Source organism: Urocitellus parryii, chromosome 10 (assembly GCF_045843805.1).
Source record: "Urocitellus parryii isolate mUroPar1 chromosome 10, mUroPar1.hap1, whole genome shotgun sequence".
NCBI lineage: Eukaryota > Metazoa > Chordata > Mammalia > Rodentia > Sciuridae > Urocitellus > Urocitellus parryii.
In genome coordinates, this window is record NC_135540.1 from 104,045,558 (window position 1) to 104,071,853 (window position 26,296).

Genomic DNA, 26,296 nt, shown 5'->3' on the forward strand with positions numbered 1-26,296 from the left:
GACAACATCAAGTATGATTAACCTCATAAAGAAACTTGAGTTATAGCAGTTAATGGAAAATTTGACACTCTTCATAATCTGGCAGAAGAAAGTGGAAGAGAAGCAGTACTTGTGACCCTACTCTAAATTCTAGCCATTCATAATTATTTCTCTGTGAATAGGACACACCCTATGAACTTATAGATAGAAAAACAAGAGTAAAATAGACTGAATTACAATTTATTGAAATAAAGAAACAGTAGTAGAAAACAATAATAATTCTCAAGATGAAATTTTTATTTCAAATGATATCTTATTTTTCTATCAAAGACTTTTTAAAATTTGTATCAGTGACTATCTTTGATATATTATTGTCAATACAAGATATTTTTCTAGCATTTTTATTATACAAGCCTGTATTTTTAATTCATTCCTTCAGTTCTAGGACTTTTCAAACTTCTAGAATAATTCCTTATTAAGGTAACAGTTTTGGTGTGATTATCCCTTAGACCATTATTAAATAGCTTGTTAGCCCCAAATCACTTATTATGCTAATAGTTGTTAAATGCAAGGGGCAGGGTTTAGGTTTCCTTGATTGGATGGGAGAAAGAGGAAGGTATAAGCGATGGGGCCCTTTCATCCTTTATGGGGCAACAGGACATAAACATTGAAACAACAAATATTTTTAATGGGAAATGAATAATTCACATCATTAATTAATGGTAAGTGTGAAATACTGTGCAATAAGTACTAAAAAAATTATTGTGGATTTTGGTGTTAAGGGAAAGCTTTTTTATTTTTTTTTCCTTTTTCTTTTTTTTTTGTTGGTCGTTCAAAACATTATATCTAACTTGATATATCATATTTCACAGTTTGATTCAAAAGGGTTATGAACTTCCATTTTTACCCTGTATACAGATTGCTGAATCACATCAATTACATCAATTACAATTCCATTGATTTACATATTGCCATTCTAGTGTCTGATGAATTCTGCTCTCCTAACCTCTACTATCCCCCCTCCCCTCCCCTCCCCTCCCCTCTTCTCTCTCAACCCCCTCTACTATAAAACATTTCTTCCACTTGTATTATTCTTCCCTTACCCCTCACTTCCTCTTGTATGTAATTTTGTATAACCCTGAGGATCACCTTCCCTTTCCATGCAATTTCCCTTCTCTCTCCCTTTCCCTCCCCCCTCTCATCCCTATTAATGTTAATCTTCTTCTCCTGCTCTTCATCCCTACTCTGTCCTTGTTTACTCCCCTTATATCAAAGGAGTCATTTGGTATTTGTTTTTTAAAGATTGACTAGCTTCACTTAGCATAATCTGCTCTAATGCCATCCATTTCCCTCCAAATTCTATGATTTTGTCATTTCTTAATGCAGAGTAATACTCCATTGTGTGTAAATGCCACATTTTTTTTATCCATTCACCTATTGAAGGGCATCTAGGTTGGTTCCACAATCTTGCTATGGTGAATTGTGCTGCTATGAACATCGATGTAGCAGTGTCCCTGTAGCATGCTCTCTCTTTTTTTTTTTTTTTTTAAAAGAGAGTGAGAGAGAGAGAGAATTTTTAATATTTATTTTCTGGTTCTCGGCGGACACAACATCTTTGTTGGTATATGGTGCTGAGGATCGAACCCGGGCCGCACGCATGCGAGGCGAGCGCGCTACCGCTTAAGCCACATCCCCAGCCCTGTAGCATGCTCTTATTAGGTCTTTGGGGAATAGACCGAGAAGGGGAATAGCTGGGTCAAATGGTGGTTCCATTCCCAGCTTTCCAAGAAATCTCCATACTGCTTTCCACATTGGCTGCACCAATTTGCAGTCCCATCAACAATGAACCAGTGTACCCTTTTCCCCACATCCTCGCCAGCACTTGTTGTTATTTGACTTCAAAATGGCTGCCAATCTTACTGGAGTGAGATGGTATCTTAGGGTGGTTTTGATTTGCATTTCTCTGACTGCTAGCGATGTTGAGCATTTTTCCATGTACTTATTGATTGATTGTATGTCCTCCTCTGAGAAGTGTCTGTTCAGGTCCTTGGCCCATTTGTTGATTGGGTTATTTGTTGTCTTTTTGTCTAATTTTTTGAGTTCTTTGTATACTCTGGATATTCGGGCTCTATCTGAAGTGTGAGGAGTAAAGATTTGTTCCCAGGATGTAGGCTCCCTATTTACCTCTCTTATTGTTTCTTTTGCTGAGAAAAAACTTTTTAGTTTGAGTAAGTCCCATTTGTTAATTCTAGTTGTTAACTCTTGCGCTATGGGTGTCCTATTGAGGAATTTGGAGCCCAACCCCACGGTATGTAGATCATAGCCAACTTTTTCTTCTATCAGATGCCGTGTCTCTGATTTGATATCAAGCTCCTTGATCCATTTTGAGTTAACTTTTGTGCATGGTGAAAGAAAGGGATTCAGTTTCATTTTGATGCAAATGGATTTCCACTTTTCCCAGCACCATTTGTTGAAGATGCTATCCTTCCTCCATTGCATGCTTTTAGCCCCTTTATCAAATATAAGATAATTGTAGTTTTGTGGATTGGTTTCTGTGTCCTCTATTCTGTACCATTGGTCCACCCGCCTGTTTTGGTACCAGTACCATGCTGTTTTTGTTACTATTGCTCTGTAGTATAGTTTGAAGTCTGGTATCGCTATCCCGCCTGATTCACACTTCCTGCTTAGCACTGTTTTTGCTATTCTGGGTCTTTTATTATTCCATATGAATTTCATGATTGTTTTATCTATTTCTACAAGAAATGCTGTTGGGATTTTGATTGGCATTGCATTGAACTTATAGAGAACTTTTGGTAATATCGCCATTTTGATGATGTTAGTTCGGCCTATCCATGAACAGGGTATATTTTTCCATCTTCTAAGGTCTTCTTCTATATCTTTCTTTAGGGTTCTGTAGTTTTCATTGTATAAGTCTTTCACCTCTTTTGTTAGGTTGATTCCCAAGTATTTTATTTTTTGGGGGGATATTGTGAATGGAGTAGTTGTCCTCATTTCCGTTTCAGAGGATTTGTCACTGATATACAGGAATGCCTTTGATTTATGCGTGTTGATCTTATATCCTGCCACTTTGCTGAATTCATTTATTAGCTCTAATAGTTTCTTTGTAGACCCTTTTGGGTCTGCTAGGTAAAGAATCATGTCATCTGCAAATAGTGATAATTTAAGTTCTTCTTTTCCTATTTTTATGCCTTTAATTTCTTTCGTCTGCCTAATTGCTCTGGCCAGTGTTTCGAGGACTATGTTGAACAGAAGTGGTGAGAGAGGGCATCCCTGTCTTGTACCAGATCTTAGAGGGAATGCCTTCAATTTTTCTCCATTCAGCATGATGCTGGCCTGTGGCTTATCTTAGACTGCTTTTACAATGTTGAGGTAAGATCCTGTTATCCCTAATTTTTCTAGAGTTTTGAACATAAAGGGATGCTGTACTTTGTCGAATGCTTTTTCTGCATCTATCGGGATGATCATATGGTTCTTATTTTTAAGTCTATTGATGTGGTGAATAACATTTATTGATTTCCGTATATTGAACCAGCCTTGCATCCCAGGGATGAATCCTACTTGATCATGGTGTATGATTTTTTTGATATGTTTTTGAATCCGATTCGCCAGGATTTTATTGAGGATTTTTGCGTCTAGGTTCATTAGAGATATTGGTCTGTAGTTTTCTTTCTTTGAAGTGTCTTTGTCTGGTTTAGGGATCAGGGTGATATTGGCCTCATAGAATGAATTTGGAAATTCTCCCTCTTTTTCTGTTTCCTGAAATAGTTTGAAAAGTATTGGTGTTAGTTCCTCTTTAAAGGTTTTGTAAAACTCTGCTGTATACCCATCCGGTCCTGGGCTTTTCTTAGTTGGTAGTCTTTTGATGGTTTCTTCTATTTCCTCTATTGTTATTGGTCTGTTTAGGTTGTCTATATCCTCCTGACTCAATCTGGGCATATCATAAGACCTAAGAAATTTATCTATGCCTTCACTATCTTCTATTTTTTTGGAGTATAAGGATTCAAAATAATTTCTGATTATCTTCTGTATTTCTGAAGTGTCTGTTGTGATATTACCTTTTTCATCCCGTATGCTAGTAATTTGGGTTCTCTCTCTTCTTCTCTTTGTTAGCATGGCTAAGGGTCTGTCGATTTTATTTATTTTTTCAAAGAACCAACTTTTAGTTTTGTCAATTTTTTCAATTGTTTCTTTTGTTTCAATTTCATTAATTTCAGCTCTGATTTTAATTATTTCTTGCCTTCTACTTCTTTTGCTGTTGTTTTGCTCTTCTTTTTCTAGGATTTTGAGATGAAGTATGAGATCGTTTATTTGTTGGTTTTTTCTTTTTTTAAGGAATGAACTCCAAGCAATGAATTTTCCTCTTAGAACTGCTTTCAATGTGTCCCATAGATTCTGATATGTTGTGTCTGTGTTTTCATTGAACTCTAAGAAGTTTTTAATTTCCTCCTTGATGTCTTCTAAAACCCATTGATCATTCAGTAAACTATTGTTCATTCTCCAAGTGATGCTTGATTTTTCCTTCCTTCTTTTATCATTGATTTTCAGTTTCATTCCATTATGATCAGACAAGATGCATGGTATTATCTCTACTCCTTTGTATTGTCTAAGAGTTGCCCTGTGACATAATATATGGTCTATTTTTGAGAAGGTTCCATGTGCTGCTGAGAAAAAAGTGTAACTCCTTGATGTTGGGTGGAATAGTCTATATATGTCAATTAAGTCTAGGTTGTTAATTGTGTTGTTGAGTTCTATAGTTTCCTTATTTAACTTTTGTTTGGAATATCTGTCCAGTGGTGAGAGAGGTGTGTTGAAGTCTCCCATGATTATTGTATGGTGGTCTATTAGACTCTTGAACTTGAGAAGAGTTTGCTTGATGAACATAGCTGCACCATTATTTGGGGCATATATATTTATGATTGTTATGTCTTGTTGGTGTATGGTTCCCTTGAGCAGTATGACGTGTCCTTCTTTATCCCTTTTCATTAACTTTGGCTTGAAATCTATTTTATTAGATATGAGTATGGACACTCCTGCTTGTTTCCGCAGTCCATATGAATGGTATGATTTTTCCCAACTTTTCACTTTCAGTCTGTGTTTATCTTTTTCTATCAGATGCGTCTCCTGTAGGCAGCATATTGTTGGGTCTTGTTTTGTGATCCATTCTACTAGCCTGTGTCTCTTAATTGGTGAGTTTAAGCCATTAACATTTAGGGTTATTATTGAGATATGGTTTGTTCTTCCAGCCATATTTGTTTATTAATGTTACTAAACCTGATTTGTTTTCCTCTTTGATTACTTTCCCCCCTTTACTGTCCTACTTCCCACTGTTGGTTTTCCATGTTATTTTCCATTTCCTCTTCCTGTAATGTTTTGCCAAGGATTTTTTGAAGAGATGGTTTTCTAGCTGCGAATTCTTTTAACTTTTGTTTATCGTGGAAGGTTTTAATTTCATCTTCCATCCTGAAGCTTAATTTCGCCAGATACACGATTCTTGGTTGGAACCCATTTTCTTTCAGTGTTTGAAATATGTTATTCCAGGATCTTCTAGCTTTCAGAGTCTGTGTTGAGAGATCAGCTGTTATCCTGATTGGTTTACCCCTAAAAGTAATCTGCTTCCTTTCTCTTGTAGCTTTTAAAATTCTCTCCTTATAATGTATGTTGGACATCTTCATTATAATGTGTCTAGGTGTGGATCTCTTATGATTTTGCACATTTGGCGTCCTGTAGGCTTCTAGGATTTGGGGTTCTGTCTCATTCTTCAAGTCTGGGAAGTTTTCTCGTATTATTTCACTGAATAGATTGTTTATTCCTTTAGTTTGGAGCTCTGTGCCTTCCTGTATCCCAATGACTCTTAAGTTTGGTCTTTTGATGTTATCCCATAATTCCTGGATGTTCTGCTCATGGTTTCTTAGCAGACTTGCTGATCTGTCTATGTTCTTTTCAAGTTGAAATACTTTGTCTTCATTGTCTGATGTTCTATCTTCTAAGTGATCTACTCTGCTGGTAGTATTCTCAATTGAGTTTTTAAGTTGGTTTATTGCTTCCTGCATTTCTAGGATTTCTATTTGTTTGTTTTTTATTACCTCTATCTCCCTGTGAAATTGATCTTTTACTTCCTGGATTTGTTTATGTAGTTCCTTGTCAATGTGATCTTTCATTGTCTGATTTTGCTGTCGCATGTCTTCCTTGAGACACCAGATCTTCTGTAGCATGTATATCCTGAACTCTCTCTCTGACATTCCCTCTCTTGCAGCTATTACTTCTTCTAAAGTTGAGTTGACCTGCATTGCTTGTGGTCCTTTCTTTCCTTGTCTTTTCATACTGCTCGTGTTTCTTTCTGCTTGGTGAAACTGTTGTGTTTTTGAAATTTTCCCCTAATTATTTATATTGCTCTTGTATAGTTGAAAAATCTCCCTTGCATGGCGGGTAGTTGCTGTGCTCCTCCTCTAATTGGGGTGATCTGTTTACTGCGCAGGCGGGCCGCTAGGCCTGTTCTGCCGGTCGTTCGCAGGTCTGCCCACCTGGCGAGTGTGGGTGGCAGCTCTGCTCTGCCCCCACTCCAATTGTGGTAACGTGACTACCACCCCCTCGGGTCGTTGGGCCCGATCCGGATGCGGGCAGCTGCTCTACTCTACCCCTACTCCAATTGGAGTGACGTGTCTACCATGCTGGCAGGCCTCTAGGCCTGTTCCGCTGGTGGGTCTCAGGTCTGCCTGACTCTGGCAGTAGGGGGAGTTGAGGGTGGAGATTCCTTTGGTCCTTACGGTTATGCCCTCGGAGAGATTTTGAAGTTTCCCAGTTGTTCGCCAGGTGGGAGGGGCTGTTAGCAGAGCCTGGAGGGCATGGCCATGTGCTGGGCCATGCGGGGACCCTTCTAGCTGAGTCGGGGCGCCGGGGGCCGCCTGAAGAGCGGGGCAGCTGCGTCTGCGTGGCTAAGATCCGGGCAGGTGGTGTGGCTGTTCGCAGAGCGAGAGCAGGGCCTCCCAGGAGAGCTGGGATGGCGGAGGCGTCTGCCGGTTTGGGCTGCCACTCTGCTCCGGGCCGCTACCACTTGCAGAAGCTGCTGGTAGCCGCGGGATTGGACCTCTGCGCCCGCGGGGGGGGGGGGGGGGCACCTGTTGAGCCGGGCAGTTGCGGCCGCTTGGTTAATAGCCAGGCGGGTGTGGCAGCCGCTTGCAGGGTGGGTGTGGTGGCCGCTCACTGGCCTCCCGTGAGATCCCGGTTGGCGGGGCCGTCTGCCGGTTCGGGCTGGGCGGGCCAAGCTGCTCTGGGTGCGTGCCGCTTGCGAAAGCGGCTGCTGGCTGAAGGACTGGACTTCTGCACCCGCCGCGGGGCTGCCTGTAGAGCTGGGTAGCTGCGGCCACGTGGTTAAGAACCTGGCGGATGGGCGGCCTCCCAGGAGAGCCGCTTGTAGGAGCGGCTGATGGCTGTGGGACTAGACCTCTGTGCCCGCCTGGCCGGCCAAGATCCACTTCTCTGGGACAAACTGTCACTTCCAATAAACCAGTTCACGGCAGCTCTCCTCCTAAGGGAATTTTGCTAGAAGTTCCTCCGTAGGTAGGCTGCAGCTGTTCCAATGGGTCTTTTTTATCCCGTCAAAGTGGAGACATTGGGATCGCTGCTTCCTCGCCGGCCGCCATGTTGGATCCGCCGAAGAAAGTACAGCTTTGTAGATTCAAACAGCAATTCTTTATTCCCGAACTCACACCGGCCTCTACACACGTTCTAGGGAAATCCAAGTTCTGCCTCGGGAAAGGTTTTTTAATGGAAATAATTTGAAAATTTTTCAAAGAATGGCGGGTACTGATATATGGATTAGGGGAAGGCTGTTTCACTTCGTGGGGTGAACTTTGAGGGCTAGAGGAAAAACAGAACGAATGTGGATGTATGGCTTATGTGAGGAGCAGTCAAGCACTCCTCTCTAGCCTACCATCTCCAGTGTCTTTCTTGCTCTTTTTTGTTGTTTTATTGATTTTATTTTTAAGCAACAGAGCTGTTCAAAGAAAATCTTAAAAGATGTATAAATACAAACAAAATTAATGCATAAGTACTTCGGTTGAAAACAGACCTACCTTCCTGTTTTTTTACTTCCTAATCTCTTTATCCTTGCCTCCACAGTCCTTGAGATACCCACTCAGTATTCCTAGGATAGTACAGGGCAATTGAAAATGTAGAGAAATCAAATAGAATGGACTGTATTCAGTAAAAAATATGAAAGTCATTAGTACTTCATGATAGAATTATCCTATTAATGTTATCATATTCTTCGTTAATTCCACAGCCATCACATACTGTAGGCACCCTGAAGCTTTTCAAATTATTGTTGATTAATGAATCATAATTAAAGCCATATATCAGCAAGAATACTCTGTTTGAGCAAGAACTTTTTAACAATGAAATATCGAATAGATGCCTGGAAAAGATAGAATAAAAACAAAAGGGCACATTGGACAAATGAAATGACAACTAAGTCAGATTTCCTTTTTGTTTAACCAGACACTGGTCCTTTGTAGTTATGTCTACTACCATCATTTAGCATAGGTTTGAATAAATGGTAAGGCTATATCTTGTAGCAGAGATTTCTGATTAACTTTCTTAGTCCTATTGTATTTTAAAATGTTCAAACTTAGCAAAACTCAGCTTTGCAAATAATACACCAGGCCTTTAGGTCATATTGGTCATAGATTTGATGATACTAATATCAGAGGATGAGGGTAATATTAACCTTCTTCCAGTTTTTCAATCTTGTTTTTAAAGATGTATTCTGTTACTTGACATTTGTTGGTTTTCTTAGATAATTGAAAGTTAATCATTCATACTCTTGTTTGATAGTGATTTTACATTTTCAAAATAAATGCTTCTTGAATCATTAAACTATTTTATTTTTTAAAATTTATTTTTCAGTCTGATCTTGTGGATCAAAGTATATTTAATTTTATCCCAGAGGGGGAACATTCAGAGTTTTATAAAATACTCTCTACCCATCTGCTGGAAAGTGATTCATTAACTCCTGAATACTTAAAATGTAAGTAGTGACTGTGAAGAACAAACTCAAATATTATATTTGATAGCCTTATCCTTTACTTTTTTAAGTTTGTGAAAAATAGACATATTTAATAATTTAGAATGCAGCCAGTCATGGTAGTGCACTCTTCTAATCTCAGCAGCTTGGGATGCTGAAACAGGAGGATCGCAGGTTCAAAGCCAGCCTTAACAACAGCGAGGTGCTAAGCAACTCAGTGAGACTCTGTCCAAATCAAATACAAAATAGGGTTGGGGATGAGGCTCAGTGGTTGAGTGTCCCTGAGTTCAATCCCCAGTACTCCTGCACATACACAAAAAAATGTAAAATACAGCATTGTTACCTATACCCTATTGTGTGCTTTTTAAATATTAAAAATATATGTATATGTGTATACATGTGTCTATATATAATGGAATTGTGTTCATATTTTAAATCTGAAATCTGTTCCAAAGTATACTGAAATTTTATCTTGTTTTGTTATAATAAACCTGACCACAGCTAAGCCATAAAATTGTTTTATACAGAAATGGAAACCTGGCAATCAATATCTTTTTAATATCTGAATAAAATCATGTTGTATTTATTGATATAGATAATTAAACCTTCTTGTTTTGTTCATTGTGGACTAAGTGGGCACTCAAACTATGGAGGAAAAAATTGCAAATCTTTTAAGATTATTAAATTAAAAGAAAAATTATTTACTTTTTAAATTAAACTGATTTAAGTAACCTTTTATTGGATTGTGTAATGTGCTAGGCACTTATGCTTTATCATAAAAAGAACCAAAATAGTGAAAAACATTTCTTACCATCAAAAACCACAAAATATTATGGTATAATTGAACATTTCTACTAGATTTGTTAGGCAAATAGTGTACAACATTTTCTTCACTGTTACTCAGTATGAACTTCAGAATTGTTACATCACTGTATTTGGCCATTAATTATTAGACATCTTCTTTAATAATTTTTTTTCATGTTTTTTAAATGTTTCCTTATTTGGAAATAGTGACATCAATCATCTTAAAGCTTCTTTGTATTTAAATCCTAAAATTCTATAATCTATTAATGACTGTCCAAAAGTTAAGATATACAGATGTTTATCTTTTGTTAAGAATGGCTAGCTTTTCAGGGAGAGAATTCATTTGAAGCCTAGCTGTCATTTTTTATAATCAAGTTTGTATGACATTGACCTAGGTCATTATAATCTTAATATTTAGGAGAAAGATTTGACTGGATCTAATAGATATAGAAGCCAATAATGTGCCTATAAGTAGTATTTGAGGTAATGAAATGAACAATATTGCTTGAGGTAAATATATAGAGTAAGGAGAGAAGAATTAGAAAGGGACCCTGGGAGAGAGAAACAGGAGGACAAAGATGAAGGAATTGACTTTAGACACCCTCACAAGGACAGAATTGGCCATAGAAGTGAATCAAAATATCGGGCATAAAGTAGAGACCATAGACTTCTGTTTCTAAGATCAGAGATGAGAACAGCAATACTACTTTTCAGTAGATAAATCAATTAAGTGCCTTAAGCATTGGATACACAAAAGAAGTTCTTCCCCAGGGGGAAAAAAAAGTGTTTGATGTGAGTTAAAACTTAGGGGACATTGCTTAGAAAGTTCAGTAGGTCATTTTGGTTGTAATGAAGGTGGTACATTTGATGTAATTTATGTCTAGAAAGGGAAATAAGGACAGAATTATAAAGAGCCTAATATTTCATCCTATAGAGTTTTTATGTTTTACATTGTGGAGAGTGAGTGAAGGAGATTTCGGTGTTTTTATAATCAGAAGGGTGAAAGGGGAGTCACTGAGTAGAAAATTTTGAAAAGGACTGCACTCAGGACAAAAAGGGAAAATTGATGTTATTGTTGTAATCAAAGTAAGGATGAAGAGGAAAGTATATGAATGTTATGTAAGGAAACTCCGTAGGCTCTATGTTAGGTACTGGTGACCAAGCTGGGGAGGGTTTTGGGAAGACGATGATACTTAGATTTTGAACCTGTTGAGTTAGATGACAAAACCATCTATTTTGATAATAAAAGAGCATGAGCTTGATGTGGTGAGTGAAGGAAAGTGTTACTAATCCTTGAGTGTTGAAGCAGTGCTATAAAAGTAGTATTAGTCTAAGTCCTACCAGTGATCTGCTCTGACAAGATGAGCTGGGTTCCAAAGAGCTGGCTGCAACATGAAGCTAAGAAAATGGTGAAAAGTCACACAATACAGAAGTAGTTTTCATGTTGAGGGTAGGATGGCTCTGTGACCTTAAGGGTCAGCTTCTACACTGGAAGGTGCTCGAAAGACAGCGTGCACCCAGAATCTCTTTATTTTTATAGGGGAGTCACACAAAGGAGATTCCAGAGAATGTTCTTCACCAAATAAGGCGTGGATTAAGGTTTTAAAGGTAGAATCTTGCTTCGTGGTGTCTTGTGGTCAGCAGATTGATTGACATCTTGGCAAGTCACTAATGCTGTATGGGATCACAGGCAGAGCGAGAGAAATGGCGCACTTGCGTCGCACAGCCCAATCAGTGTGAAGTGCCAGACCTGTCCCCTCATATAGCTCCAGTGAGCATAGCTCACACACACAGCCCGTGGATGGCTTGCAACAGTTAAGTGTAGTAGGAAGGGATGAATCAGAGGCAAGAGAGTGGAGGCACAATGAATAAATGTTTCAGCTATCTAGATGCAAGGCAATTTGTGACTGCACTGAGTTGATGGTCCTAAGTGTTAAGTCGAAAAATGATTTATGAGAGTTTCCTTGGTGAAATAAATAGCAGGGCCTGGTGACAAATTAGCTTTGGGATTTGTAATAGGTAAAGAAGAGAGCAAATTGATATGTAGAGGAAGTAGGGATATGGTTTCTAACTTTGAAATAAGTATACATATGGCAAAGAGGACAGCTAACTTAGGAAGAAACAGGAAAAATTCACTTTCAAATACTTTGAGTTTAAATTATTGATGGGACATTAAGTGGAAATATCCTGAAAACAAATAATGATATGAGAATTTGTGTTACATAAAATGTTAGTGTTGGGGAAAGATATGGAGTGGTAAATAAGATTTCTAAGACCAGTCAGTTTATAGCAGATCTCAAAAGATGAAGATCAAAAGAACCCTTTTGAAGTTTGCTAGTTTTTGAAGATGGTTTAGCAGAAAACAGAGGAATAGTCAATAGGTAAGAAGGCAAGTTCATGTTACAGGAATGAGGAAGTGTGAAATGAAGAAAAACTATTGAAGTTGACAGTACAAATGTTGATAGGCTTTAGAAGAGTAGAGGTGCAAGGATGCAAGCCATAGTGCATGAGGTAAAGGGAAGTGAGTACATGAAAACAGGAACACTTACTGAAAAGAAAGAAGATCTCTGACACTAAAAAAATGAAAAAAAAAAAACTCTTTGAAATGGAAGACCTGATCAAATTTAAAATTGTAGAAATTAAGGACCTAAAGAAGAAAATTAATGGCCATTAGTTATTAGATACATTCTATAATCATCTTTTCATGATTTTTGAATGTTGCCTTATTTGGTAATAGTGATATCAGTCATCTTAGAACTTCTTTGTATTTGAATTGTTAAATTCTATAATGTATTAGCAACTGTCCAAAAAAAAAAAAAAGTGATGTAGACCTGGTCTTTAGAAGATAGGAACAGCAGCTGTTCAAAGTAGAAGCATTGGCTTTAGACTGGGAAGCAAAACCTTTCTTTGAAATTAGAGTGAAAAATGAGAAAGGACAGGTAAAAATAGAGAACAGTAAGTTGTTTTTACAAGGTGAAATAGCTCTTGAAGGTACTTTACTTTTATGGACTAAATAATCTGTCATTGAAGACGTTTGCTGAAGAAAATGTGAACTCATTCAACAATAAAAAAACTTTTGTAATCTTATTTCATGTGATATATGACAGATATTGACTTTTTAATCATTTATTTCAGCAAAAAATCAATTAGAGTTCTGTTGTCATATGCTTCGAGGAACAATAGATCCAAAGGAGCCATCTACCTATGAGTATGTGAGATTTATAGGAAATTTCAAATCTTTAAACAGTGGTGAGTTCAATGCTTTTCTTAGAATGTATTTTAAAACTTCATATTTTTCTAAGTAACAGCCAGATTTTACTGGAATAACTGATGATACATATTTCCTTACTGTTTTAGTATCTACTGCTGCACATAATGGTTTTGAAGGAACCATACAACGCACACATAGACCTTCTTATGAAGATAGGGTTTGTTTTGTAGCTACTGTCAGGTTAGCTACACCTCAGTTTATCAAGGTATGTTTCTAATTTACGTTTTAAGAGGTTTTCAGTTTTTATATAATTTTTAATATAATTTTTTTATTGGTTGTTCAAAACCTTACAAAGCTCTTGACATATCATATTTCAAACATTAGTTTCAAGTGAGTTATGAACTCCCATTTTTACCCCAAATACAGATTGCAGAATCACATCGGTTACACATTCACATTTTTACATAATGCCATACTAGTAACTGTTGTATTCTGCTACCTTTCCTATCCTCTACTATCCCCCTCCCCCCCATCTTCTCTTTCTATCCCATCTACTGTAATTCATTTATCTCCTTGTTTTGTCTTCTAATTCCCCTTACAACCTCTTTTATGTAGTTTTTTATAACAATGAGGGTCTCTTTCCATTTCCATGCCATTCCCCTTTTCTCTCTCTTTCCCTCCCATCTCGTGTCTCTGTTTAATGTCAATGTTTTCTTCCTGCTCTTCCTCCCTGCTCTATTCTTAGTTGCTCTCATTATATCAAAGAAGACATTTGGTATTTGTTTTTTAGGGATTGGCTAGCTTCACTAAGCATAATCTGCTCTAGTGCCATCCATTTCCCTGCAAATTCCATGGTTTTGTCATTTTTTAGTGCTGCATAATACTCCATGGTGTATAAATGCCACAGTTTTAAAATCCATTCATTTATTGAAGGGCATCTGGGTTGGTTCCACAGTCTAGCTATTGTGAATTGTGCTGCTGTGAACATCGATGTGGCCGTATCCCTGTAGTACGCTCTTTTAAGGTCTTCAGGGAATAGTCCGAGAAGGGCAATAATAATTTTATATAATTTTTGTCTCTAGAATGACTAAATTTTCCTGCAAGCATTGAAGTAGTAGTGGCTATTAAATATGTATGATTATGATTATGATTGTGATATTTCAGAAACAATGGGTCATGAAAACATAATTTTTTAGCATATATTGCAGTTAGCCAGTGATTATGTGTCACCATTTGCCCTGTTTTTGTGCCAGATTTAGGATACTTGGTATATAATTTACTTTCTTCACTAAAGGAGAAAGTCCAAAAAAATCTAGGTAATTTTTGAAAGATTGTTTTTGAAATTTTCTTTTGAAATGTGTAAGTGGCTTTTATTGTATATAATTTACCTTTTACATTTTCAAATTTAAGTAATTTATTTTTATTTTCTGGGCCCAACAAGCAGACAAATAAGGAAATGGGTTAGCTCAACCACTTAGAAGTGGCTGGAATGAAGAAACCAGGACAAGATTTGAGAGACACATGGTGTAGGACACTAAGTACTGAGTTAGCAATTAGAAGATCCAAAATCAGTCTTGTTCTGCTTGTTTTGATCTTAGGAAGTAATAACAGTAGCTAGTGTTTGAGCACTTACTGCATGCTATACTTTTTTACATTCATTATCATGTAATTCTTATAACAGCCCTGAGATACATGCTGTTATCGTCCCTATTTTGTATATAAGGAAACTGAGGCTTAGAGAAGTTAAGTTTCTTCCCCAACGTCTCTATTAAATGTCAGAACTGGAGTCTTGATTCTTTTTCTTTCAGAGCCCAGCTCCTTGACTATATTAACATTGTGCTGCAGGAGGTTATTTAAGGGTACAGAGGAAGTTTATAATACATTAGCTAGTGTGACCAGAGTCTAGGGTTCATATATTGGAGAAAACAGGATAGTAGGAAGTATGGCTAGAAAAGTAAGCAAAAGCAAGAAATGAAACTTATTTCTGTTTTTTCTCCATGCTGAAGAAATTTCAGTATGAGGACCCTCAGAAGATTTTTAGGCAAGAAAGTTACATAAGCATATTTGAGTATTAGTAGAGTAATTGTGACCCCAGAATAGAAGACCAATTGAAGGACAGAGAGGCTGTTTAGTTCAATGTTAGCATAGTAAGATGCCACTGATGGTGATGATCTAAACTAAGCCATAGAAAATGGATGGGATATATATTTTTTTTAAAAGAATGTTAAAAGGTGAAATTGAGAAGATTAGTAGTGGCCACTTGGATGCTAAAAGGAAAAAATGAAAGAGTATGTTATGAATATCAGATTTCTAGACTTTGGCACTACACAGGTAGGTGTCCATCAATTAGTTGGAAAATTGTACAACTGTACAATTAGTTCATTTTAGGGCATACTGTTTGAGGTGTATGGGGCTATCTGAAGAGAAATATAGAACAGTAACTCAGGAGAGAAGTCTGAAGCAATAACTCTACAGTCTGCATTTTAGTATCATTTATTGCTCCATTTAAAATTGTTATCACAGCAGGGTATGGTAATATACTCCTATAATTCCAGTGATTTGGAAGGCTGAGGCAGGAAGATCGCAAGTTTGAGGCTAGCTTCAGCAACTTAGCAAAGCCCTAAACAATTTAGTATGAGACCCTGTCTCAAAATAAAAAATAAAAAGGGCTGGGGATATGGCTCAGTGGTAAAGCACCTCTGGGTTCAAACTCTTACCAAAAGAAAATATATATTTTTTTAATTAATTTTTTTCAAAGGTATTCAAATGCTGGCCTTCCTAGGCTAGCACTTGACCACTGAACTGTATCTCTAGCTTATCACATTTTAGTACTAAAAAATTAAATTTGTTAAAAATTTATTTAGGGAAAAGTCATCTAACAGTGACTTTTATATCTAATAATATTAAGGATTCTTCTAAGAACACAGGGAAGTATTCCTGAATTTTAATTATCAATTTATTTGTAGGAAATGTGTACTGTTGAAGAACCCAATGAAGAGTTTACATCTAGACATAGTTTAGAATGGAAGTTTCTATTTCTTGATCACAGGTAATTAACTTCATTTTTAAACTTTTTAAAAAAGGTAATAGTTATGTTACATTATTCTTGACTAATGGATTTTAAGGACAAAAATTTTTTTCTAATCAGGATTTTCAAATCCATTTTCCATTTTTTAAAAAAAGCTCCCCAAATTAATATCTGGTTAAAATGTTTCTTGTGGGGTCCTTATAATGTTGATTGTTTTTCAACTTAGGGCACCACCAATAATAGGATATTTGCCATTTGAAGTTTTGGGAACATCAGGCTATGATTACTATCATGTGGATGACCTAGAAAATCTGGCAAAATGTCACGAACACTGTAAGTAAATTTTAATATTTCTGGTAAGGTTAACTTTTTTAAATCATATAAAGAGAAATCTTGTCCCATTAATGAAAGGTAGTAAAATGTAGATTTGCTGTAACTTTTTGTAAGTATATAAAATAGAAACAAGTTTAGTTTAAATTTGATCTGATTCCTACTTGATTGATTATCCATATAAAGCTGAATCTACTAGTATATTTTAAAAATACAAAGTTTCTCAAATTAACCACAAAAAACACACACACTTTGCTTACCATCTATTAAAGACTTCAGAACTCAAAACCTGCAGAGCATGTGTTGGGAATAACAGTTACTTCAAACAGTGATGTTATTTTGCTTTTGGTTAGTTAAGGGTTACAAAATAAATGCCTCGGAGATACTGTACTTGAGAGTGTCTGTGGGAAAAAGAAGGTCTGATGTGATTACTTCCTGTTGCTACCCTTAGTAAATATAGAAGGAAATCAGCAGTTGAATCCTTGAATATTTGGAACTTTTATTGTATGTGAAAAGTATATAAGATCAACAATGACTGGCTTCAAAGTTTGACACTATAGAAGATGTGAAAATTACTTGAGAACTTAAACCAGCCCTAAAGAATTGCATTTTCCTATCATTGGTATATATTTTTTGAAAAACCAAGAGAAGAACTATATGTAGAAGAACTATATGTATCATTTAAATGTAAATGATAGTTTTTGATTTAAAAAAACAGATTCTTCATAACTAAGTATGAATCAAAGAAAGTATTTTTTATTTTCTTTTCAGTAATGCAATATGGGAAAGGCAAATCGTGTTATTATAGGTTCCTGACCAAAGGGCAGCAGTGGATTTGGCTTCAAACTCATTATTATATCACTTATCATCAGTGGAATTCAAGGCCAGAGTTTATTGTTTGTACTCACACTGTAGTAAGGTAATAATTCTTTCAAAGAACTTTTGAATTATGATAACATTCTTTAACAATTTTGGCAATGTAATTTTTATGCCTGACATAGTATATAAGTTTCTAAATCACAGGTAACTTAACCTTAATGTTTTAATGTGTTAAACTACAAAGTAATCTTTTTTTAATATATTATTAAATTTTCTTACATGCATTCTAGGAATGTCATATAAGTAGTAGATATATAATGCTTGACATAAGTTCTGTGCTTTACCGCAGAATTCATACTATCACTTATGTACCAAAGTCAGTTATGCAATAGGAAAACTGGAAAGAGCATACTCTTTCATTTTTTAGTTCCTCTTAATATACATACTGTGTTGTCAGAGATCATTTATAGTAGCATATAAAATTTTCATATACCTAGAAAAATGCAAATTGAGTTAAGAGTATCCTGTAGATGTGTTTTAGGTTTGTGTAGTACATAGAAAAGAGTCTAGAATTAGTGAAGAATTTAAGTGAAGCACATAACAAATATTGAATGGTTGCAACTCTACAATATCTTAATGAATGAACAAACACTAAAATTGATTTTTTCAATTTATAGTTATGCAGAAGTTAGGGCTGAAAGACGACGAGAACTTGGCATTGAAGAGTCTCTTCCTGAGACAGCTGCTGACAAAGTATGTTTCTTATAGTCTTTTAAAAATATAATTACCTAATTTCTTGCCATTGAAACTCAAACTCAATCAGTAGGAAGATTGCTTCTCAAATACGTCCTTTCCTCAAGTATGTCAGTATGATTATACTTTACTGTTTACTTTCATTTTTCATTTAACATTTTAAAATTTCATTGACTTCTAAAAAAAATTGAAGATCTTACCATTTAGCAATAATAAGGATAGACATCTAATCTCAGATTAAAACTACTATTATTAGTTACCTTTGATGTGTTAGACTTTAGCTTGATTCTTCATATGAATTATGATGTGTGATTTACTCCTTGGATCCTTAATCTCATAAGTAATATCTCCATTATGAAACCACTGAAACTCAGATTTAAAGGAGAGGGTTGAACCTGCCCTTCATGATACATGACTGAGAAATTATAGTCAGAAATTGAACTTTGGTTTCTTTCTTTTGCTCATGTTGAAGTATAGTATATTACTTCTCTGTTGCTATGTAATGGTTTCTCCAGAACTTAGTGATATAAAACAACACACATTTATTATCTCTTAGATCATGTGCATCAGGAATCCAGGCACAGTTTAGCTGGGGCTTCCACTTGAGGATCCATCAGAAGTCTACAGTCCTCTCAAAATTCCACTCAGGAACTGTTCATTTCCACCTCACTCAGTGGTTGTTGGCCCAATTGTTCCTCATGGGCAGTTGGACTAAGGGCTTTAGTTCCTTGATGGCCAGAGGCCACCTTCATTTCCTTCCCAGGTGACCCTTTCCATCTGAGCAAGCATGCAAGAAAGTACAGGAAGAGAAAGTACCAGGCAATTGTACTTAAAAAGGTTTTGCTTTTTAAGATGAGAGAAATAATAGCATGTTTGTATACTAAGAGAATGATCTGGTAGAGCAAGAAAAATTGAGTAGTGTTTTGATTAGGTAAGAGAAGGTGGGATCTAGAACACAAGTGGAAAGATCAGGTTTAGCTAGGGGGACAGATTATTTGACCATAGCAAGAGTTGGCAGCCTGAGGGCCTGAGGCCAAATCTGGCTCTCTGAATGTAATGCCCACAAACTACAAATATTTTTACATGTTTAAGTGGTTGAAAGAAAATCAAAAGAATAATAATGCTTTATGACACATGAAAAGTAAATCAAATTCATATTCTAGTGTTCATAAATAACATAACCACACACATTCATTTATAAAGTGTCTGTGGCTCTATTTGTACTACAGTAGCAGAACTAAATAGTTGTGACTTATTCTATGGCCCTCAGAACCTAAGAGATTGACTCTCTGAAAGAACCAGTAAATGTTACAGAAAGAATTGATTGATCCCTGATTTATAGCAACATGAAGAAGAATAAATATGTGACTATCACATTTTCACAGTTACACTCTCACTTTATGTGTTCTGTCAATATCCAGCTTAAATTTATGGTTAATTATTGTAACCATGCATGTATCTTCAGCTCCCTAGCACCTGTCACCCTTTATCACAAATCCTTGGCAAAATCTCAGTGCTGGTTAAACCCAGCTGTTAAATGGATAGGTATAGTAGTGAGAGCTTATAGCAATACTCTAAGTAAATAGGTATCAAGAGTTATCAGCCAAGAGTCAAGTAAGGACAGGAGTTTTTGGAGGTTTGAGAAGAGAAGTGAAAGTGTTAAATGGTTGTGTAGGCGAATAGAAAAGTGACTATTCTAGGAAATTATAGTCTGTTTGGCAGGCAGAATAAAAGCCACTTGCAGTTCTTGGTCATTTATTTGATGTGAAAAAATAATCATATTGTCTTTCTTCTGCCATCTTCAGCTCTGCAGGACCAGATATGGGAGAAGTTAAAAAAAAAAATGGGTTTAACCAACACTGAGAATTTTGCCAAGCAAGTGTGATTAAGGGAAATAGGAACTAAGAAATTAAAGATACATGCATGGTTATAAACAATTAGCCACGAATTTAAGCTGGATAAAGAGAGAAGACACAAAAAGAGAGAATGTGATTGTGAAAATATGGTTGAATACATATATTGTGGGTTCCATTTAAGCCAAATGATTATTGGAATTGAGATACTAAAAGGAATGAGTAGGAAATATGGGAATTGTGGTCAGAGAAAAAGATGATTGAAACTGAGATTATGGGAAGGTTTATTCTTATTGAAAATGTCTCTAGGATATGACTGTAAGAATCAGTGGATGAGGACTGGTGGAAGAGGAGATCTTTGGAGGAGAGTACAATAAGGAAGAGAGAGGTTGTAGTATTGAATGTTTCTATGAATAACCTTGGGATTAATAGTTAATGAGGGGAATACTGAGCCAGATTCTAAAATTTAATTGCTGTGAAGTGACCATGGGGTCTGTACATAACTGTAAGAGACAGTGAGTTATAGCATATGATTTAATGTTAGTTTCAGAGTTGTGAGTTTGGGGAAAGAAGGAAGGGGAAGTGGTCTGGAACCATCAGTAGAAGGACTTTTGTAGAGTTGTGGTCTGAGAGTTGTGAGAGATAGAATAGACACTGCTGAAGAAAACTACAAGGAAAGTAGTGTCCTCTGGGGCAGTATGGGTTTTAGTTAGAGCAAGCCTGTGAAGGAATGTTCAGAGCTGAGGTTGAGAATACAGAGCATTTTTAAAATTGTAGACACTTAATGCAAGCAGGAGGTTTAGAAGGCTAGGAAGCAGTGGACGTAGGAGACAAATAGAATGAAGGACTGAATGAATAGTAGTTAGGGTAGAGGAAACAAGGCTTTGGGTGATATCACTCCTGTTTTTTTCCCCTAAGCACAAGTAACTTTGAGATCATACTATTTGTGTATGTTTGCATGGGTTTATACAGATTTGTATATGTGTGTGTGTGTGTGTGTGTATATATATATTGTGCCCCCTTTTAAGTAGCTCTCCTACAGTAAGAATAGGTATTTACTTCTTTTTTTACTGCTGCATATGAGAGTTTTTGATAGGACACTTTGCTCTATTATAATTTGGAGGAAAAGAAGATAGGTGTACTGTATATACATCCTGTATTAGCAGATAAGTTTTTATTTTTGATGGTGGCAAGATAAATGTTCTCATCTGTATAAGGCAGGGCTGGTATAGGGAGACAGATTTAAGGGTAGTGAATACAACAGACACTAGTATGTAAAAACATGGATGTGTAACCAATGTGATTCTGCAATCTGTATACGGGGGGAAAAATGGGAGTTCATAACCCACTTGAATCAAATGTATGTAATATGATATGTCAAGAATTATGTAATATTTTGAACAACTAATAAAAAAAAAAAGAAAAGGCATGGAATAATTGTGAAGGGTAGGAAAGTGAGCCCAACGTAAACAATGCTACTACCTAGTATTGGGTATCCATCTGAAGTTCATGATCCTTTAGTCAGACTGCACTTGTTCCTAGAGGAACCTTTGAGCAATTGAACTAGAATAAAAGAGTATGGCTTAAAGTGGTATTTTAATTTGTTTTCTTAGAGGTGCTACAGTGTTGATGTACAGGCAGAGACCGAGAGATGGAAGTAGGAGAAGGGAAAAAATTACTAGAGATGAGTACAAAGCTGAGAAGTAGGATAAGAGAGGATATTGGGTGATTCTTCCTTATGGATATTGAAATTTTGGAGAAAGATCAGAATTGGAGTAAAGATTTTGAGCCATCAAATGCTGAGTTCCAAAGGTCATTGCAGTATTTTGAATATAAAGTAAAATGTTATCACTATCTTTTTTTTTCTTTCTTAATGTGATAAGAAACAATATAAAATTGCCATTGAAAAGGGTACAGTTTGGTGTAGTTACATATATTCCCACTGTTATGCAGTTATCACTACCATCCATGCCCAGAACTTCTTTATCTTTCCAAACTCCAAACCCACTAAACAACTTCTCATTCTCCTGTCAGCCATCATTTTACTTAGTATTTTTTTTAGCTTGACTTCTCTAATTACTGCGTATGAGTAGAATCATATAATATTTGTCCTCTTATCCTGGCTTTTTTCATTTGCCATAATGTTGTCTGAGTTGATTATGTTGTAGCATGTGTCAGAATTCCCTTTCCTTTTAAAGCTGGGTAATATTTCATTGTATGTACATACCATATTTTGCTTATAGGTTGCTGTTACCTTTTGGTCATTGTGATTAATGTTACTGTGAGCATACATGTACAAATAACTGTTTGAGTTCTTTCATCTTTTTTGGAGAATTGCTGGGTCATACAATAATTCTTTTTTTTCAATTTTGAGGACGTGCCACACTGTTTTCCCTAGTGACTATGCCATCAAGGCACAGGAATTTAGATTTTTTACATTCTTGCTAACACAGGGTATTTTCTTTCTTTCTTTTTTCTTTTTTAATAGTGGCCATTTTAATGGGTGTAAGGTGATATCTCATTGTGGTTTTAATTCACATTTCCCTGATTAGTGAGGCTGAACATCTTCTCACATGCTTATTAACCATTTGTGTATCTTCTTTGGAGAAGTATTTATTTTGTGCTTTGCCCATTTTTTAATTGAGTCATTTGTTTTTCATTGTTTATTTATAGGAGCTCTTTACTCTTTTCATAGTATCATTTGATGCATTTAACTTTGGTAAAAGTCATTTTATTGGCAAATCCAATATCATGAAACTTTTCCTCAATGTTTTCTTCAAGAGTTTCATAATTTTAGCTCTCAATGTTTAGGTCTTTGATTCATTCTGAGTTCAATTTTTGTATATGGTATATGGTAAGGTGTAGTCCAACTTCTGTCTTTTTGCTGTTTCCTTGAATAGAGAATGAAGCCAAAACTTTCATGCTTTACAAAATAAGTTCTCAAGCCAGGTATGGTGGCACACACCTGTAATGCCAGCTACTAGGGAAGATGAGGAAGAAGAACACAAGTTCTAGGACCCTAAAGTAGAACCTTAAAATAAAAAATAAAAAGTAAACAAAAAGTTCTAGGACCTTAAAATAGAAAAATAAATAGTTCAGTGGTAAAGGGCCCCTGGGTTTAATCTCCAGTTGCCCCCACTAAAAAAAAATAATAATAATAATAATTATTATTATTATTATTATTTGGGGGGGGGTTACTGGTGATTAAACTCAGGGGCCTTTTACCATTGAGCTATATCCCCATTCCTTTTTATTTTTTATTTTTAGACAGATTCTCACTTAAGTTGCTTAGGGCCTCCTAAATTGCTGAGACTGGCCTTGAACTTGCGATCTTCCTACTTTTAGTCTCCTGAGTCGAAAATTTATCATTTCTTTTCCTACTATATATTACATAGGTAGTTTTGTCTTACAGGTAAAAAAATGAATTTTTTATTTTTATTTTTTTGTTAGTAAGCAGTATTTCTAATTTGAGATTCCTAAACTGAACCTCAAGAAAACATTTCTTTGTTTCCTTAGAGCCAAGATTCTGGGTCTGATAATCGCATAAACACAGTCAGTCTCAAAGAAGCATTGGAAAGATTTGATCACAGTCCAACCCCTTCTGCCTCCTCCCGGAGTTCAAGAAAATCATCTCATACAGCAGTCTCAGACCCTTCCTGTGAGTACCTTAACGTAAGCTTCCATTAAAGGGAGTGCTACCAAACTGTTTGTGTTAAAGGTTATTTGTCAAATTCTTCTCTAAAATTATAATTTATTTTTATAATTTTGAGGTATATTAACCTTTCCAGTGAGTTAGAGGTACAGTGCTCACTGTTAGCAAAGAATTAAGATCATCAAGTGGCCTATAAAACATGTAGGTTATAATGTTGTTATTGAAAAACTATTCTTACTGTAAAAGCCAGCAAATGTTCTTTAAATTTGTTTTTTAAAAAAATTTTGCAGTGGGCTGGGGATGTGGCTCAAGCGGTATCGCGATCACCTGGCATGCATGCGGCCCGGGTTCGATCCTCAGCACCACATACCAACAAAGATGTTGTGTCCGCCGAGAACTAAAAAATGAATATTAAAAATTCTCTCTCTCTCTCTCTCTCTCTCTCTCTCTCTCTCCTCTCTCACTCTCTCTTTTAAAAAAAAATTTTGCAGTGTTTTTCTTTATGAAGATATGCTTAATTGTCCTTATGTTACAGTTGGCCCTCCATATCAATAGTTCTGTGTCTGTAGATTCAACCAAGTGCACATAGAAAATGGTTAAAAAAAAATTGTATCTGTATTGAATATGTACAGACTTCTTTTTATTTTCCTTATTCCTAAATAATAGAATATATCAAGTATTTACATAGTATTTGTATTGTATTAGGTATTATAAGTAATCTAGAGAAGATTTAAAGAACTTACAAGGATGTGCATAGGTTATGTGCAAATACTACACCATTTTGTGTCAGGAACTTTTGAGCTTCACAGATGTTGGTATCCACAGGGAGTCCTGGAATCAGTCCCTTTTTCAGGGAATGACTAGTAACTATTTTTAGATTGAAATTTTTTCAATTTCATGTGTTTTTTTAATCTTTAAAGAAGATAGAAGCAATTTAAATGAATTTCATAGTCATGGACTTTACTTTTATTGATTTAGAAAACCAACTAACTGAAGTACATTTTGAGATTGATCTTTGAAAACTGTATTTTTAAATATTAATGCTATTCTTTTATTGACTAACTTCAGCAACACCAACAAAGATCCCAACAGATACTAGCACTCCTCCCAGACAACATTTACCAGCTCATGAAAAGATGGCTCAAAGGAGATCATCATTTAGTAGCCAGGTAAGCTCTATAGTTAATATACTTTTGAATAAAGATTAATTAAAAGGGAAAGTTATCTAAATGTTCAGAAAAAGTAGTTGGTATATGACACTCAAGATTTTTCTTTAATTTTTGAAGTGATTACCATACATATAAGTCATTTTTGTTATTTTTCAGGTAAAATGTTAGGGTTTTTTTGGTGTTGTTGTTTGTTTTTTGTTTTTCCCCAGTTGTAAACAGCTGATAATTGAGAACAATTTTATATCTACATTCAGATACCAATCACCTATTGTTAAGTCCAGCCAACTTCTGAGACCTCATGCATGGTACTACGGCAGTGCCTTGGAAGATACAAAATAAATAGGGAAAAGGCTTTTCCAGTGTAGAAAGGGAGACATACCTGTACTCAATTTACAAAAATATGAGGCATATTGTAAGTTCAGAGATCAGTATATCGTGTGTATATTTCTGGTGGAAGTACTCATATTTGAGAATGAGTGTCACTTCAGTGATATTTTTTATTTTGCTTCTAGTCCATAAATTCCCAGTCTGTTGGTCCATCATTAACACAGCCAGTGATGTCGCAAGCTGCAAATTTACCAATTCCACAAGGCATGTCCCAGGTATTTTTTGTTTGTTTTAGTTGAGTCTTTACAAATGATAAATCTGTTTTAGGTAAATATGATTAAGTTTATAAATAGTTTTACATATATTTAAAATAAATAAAATATAACTATTATGTGTGTGTATATATATATACATATCTATGTAAGTACACACGCATATTTATTTACACTTATAGGTGCAATGAATCTTAATTAGGGGCATTTAGAGTGTCTGAGGACATTTTTGTTTGATACAATGATTATGGAGTACCACAAGCCCTTAGTAGACATGGGCCAGAGGTGCCAGGTGTCTTTTGAGATGCATGGCAGTCTTGTACAACAAAGAAGTGTACTACTTAATATACCAAAACACCACTTCCTCTGTTGAAAAATACTATAGACATGAAGTTATTAAAGGTGAAGTGTAACAGTTCATTTTGTTCTTCCTATGGATGTTGGAAGAATTGAGTAACTTTATTCATATTTTAGTTTTTGTGTTCAAATATAGGATATTTATTGATTTCCTGGGTGTAGCAGGAATTGTAGGTGTTGACAATATTTATATTAGCTTTACTAAAAGGCTATTGCATCTAAAGCGAAAAAAGTTAATTATGATACTATTATATAGTCTCTGTACATCATATAGACCCTTAATGCAGCCTGAAGAAGTGAAGAAAAACTTTCTAGGAGAATTGTTGCCTGGCCCACAACCCAAAGAAGGTCTATAAATAAGCAAGACAAGGGTGATTCCAAAAGTGATGCTGTTACTTTTGATCGTAACATTTTAACTTGGGATTTGTCACTTGTTCAGTGCCTCAGATATGTTAAGAATACTACTTAATAGTAATAAATATAAAATCTTAAGACTTGTCATTAAATATTTTTATAATTCTGATTTCTAATAATATGTTATCATATAAGGATTTTATAACATCACAGTTTTGTTAGGTATTACAATTTAGTCCTCAAATCCTATTTGTCAGAAGCTATTCTAGTACCTGAAGACTAAGTAGTACAATATTGAAGGATGAATAGACAGCAGAAGAAATCAAGGTGAAATGAAAAAATACA

The 26,296-nt window shown here is 35.7% G+C and overlaps 1 protein-coding gene across 6 annotated transcripts in view; it reads left to right on the forward strand.

Moving 5' to 3' along the window:
* The window catches only part of Clock (clock circadian regulator), a 119,964-nt gene that overhangs the window by 73,599 nt on the left and 20,069 nt on the right, over positions 1-26,296 (forward strand). For all 6 annotated transcript variants that reach the window (XM_026386463.2, XM_026386467.2, XM_026386456.2 and 3 more), the window contains 10 exons: positions 8,905-9,025; positions 12,962-13,075; positions 13,184-13,302; positions 16,004-16,086; positions 16,292-16,398; positions 17,167-17,314; positions 17,892-17,967; positions 23,337-23,478; positions 24,541-24,641; positions 25,154-25,243. In XM_026386463.2, coding sequence (XP_026242248.1) covers positions 8,905-9,025; positions 12,962-13,075; positions 13,184-13,302; positions 16,004-16,086; positions 16,292-16,398; positions 17,167-17,314; positions 17,892-17,967; positions 23,337-23,478; positions 24,541-24,641; positions 25,154-25,243 — 1,101 coding nt within the window. The remainder of the gene's footprint in view (positions 1-8,904; positions 9,026-12,961; positions 13,076-13,183; positions 13,303-16,003; positions 16,087-16,291; positions 16,399-17,166; positions 17,315-17,891; positions 17,968-23,336; positions 23,479-24,540; positions 24,642-25,153; positions 25,244-26,296) is intronic.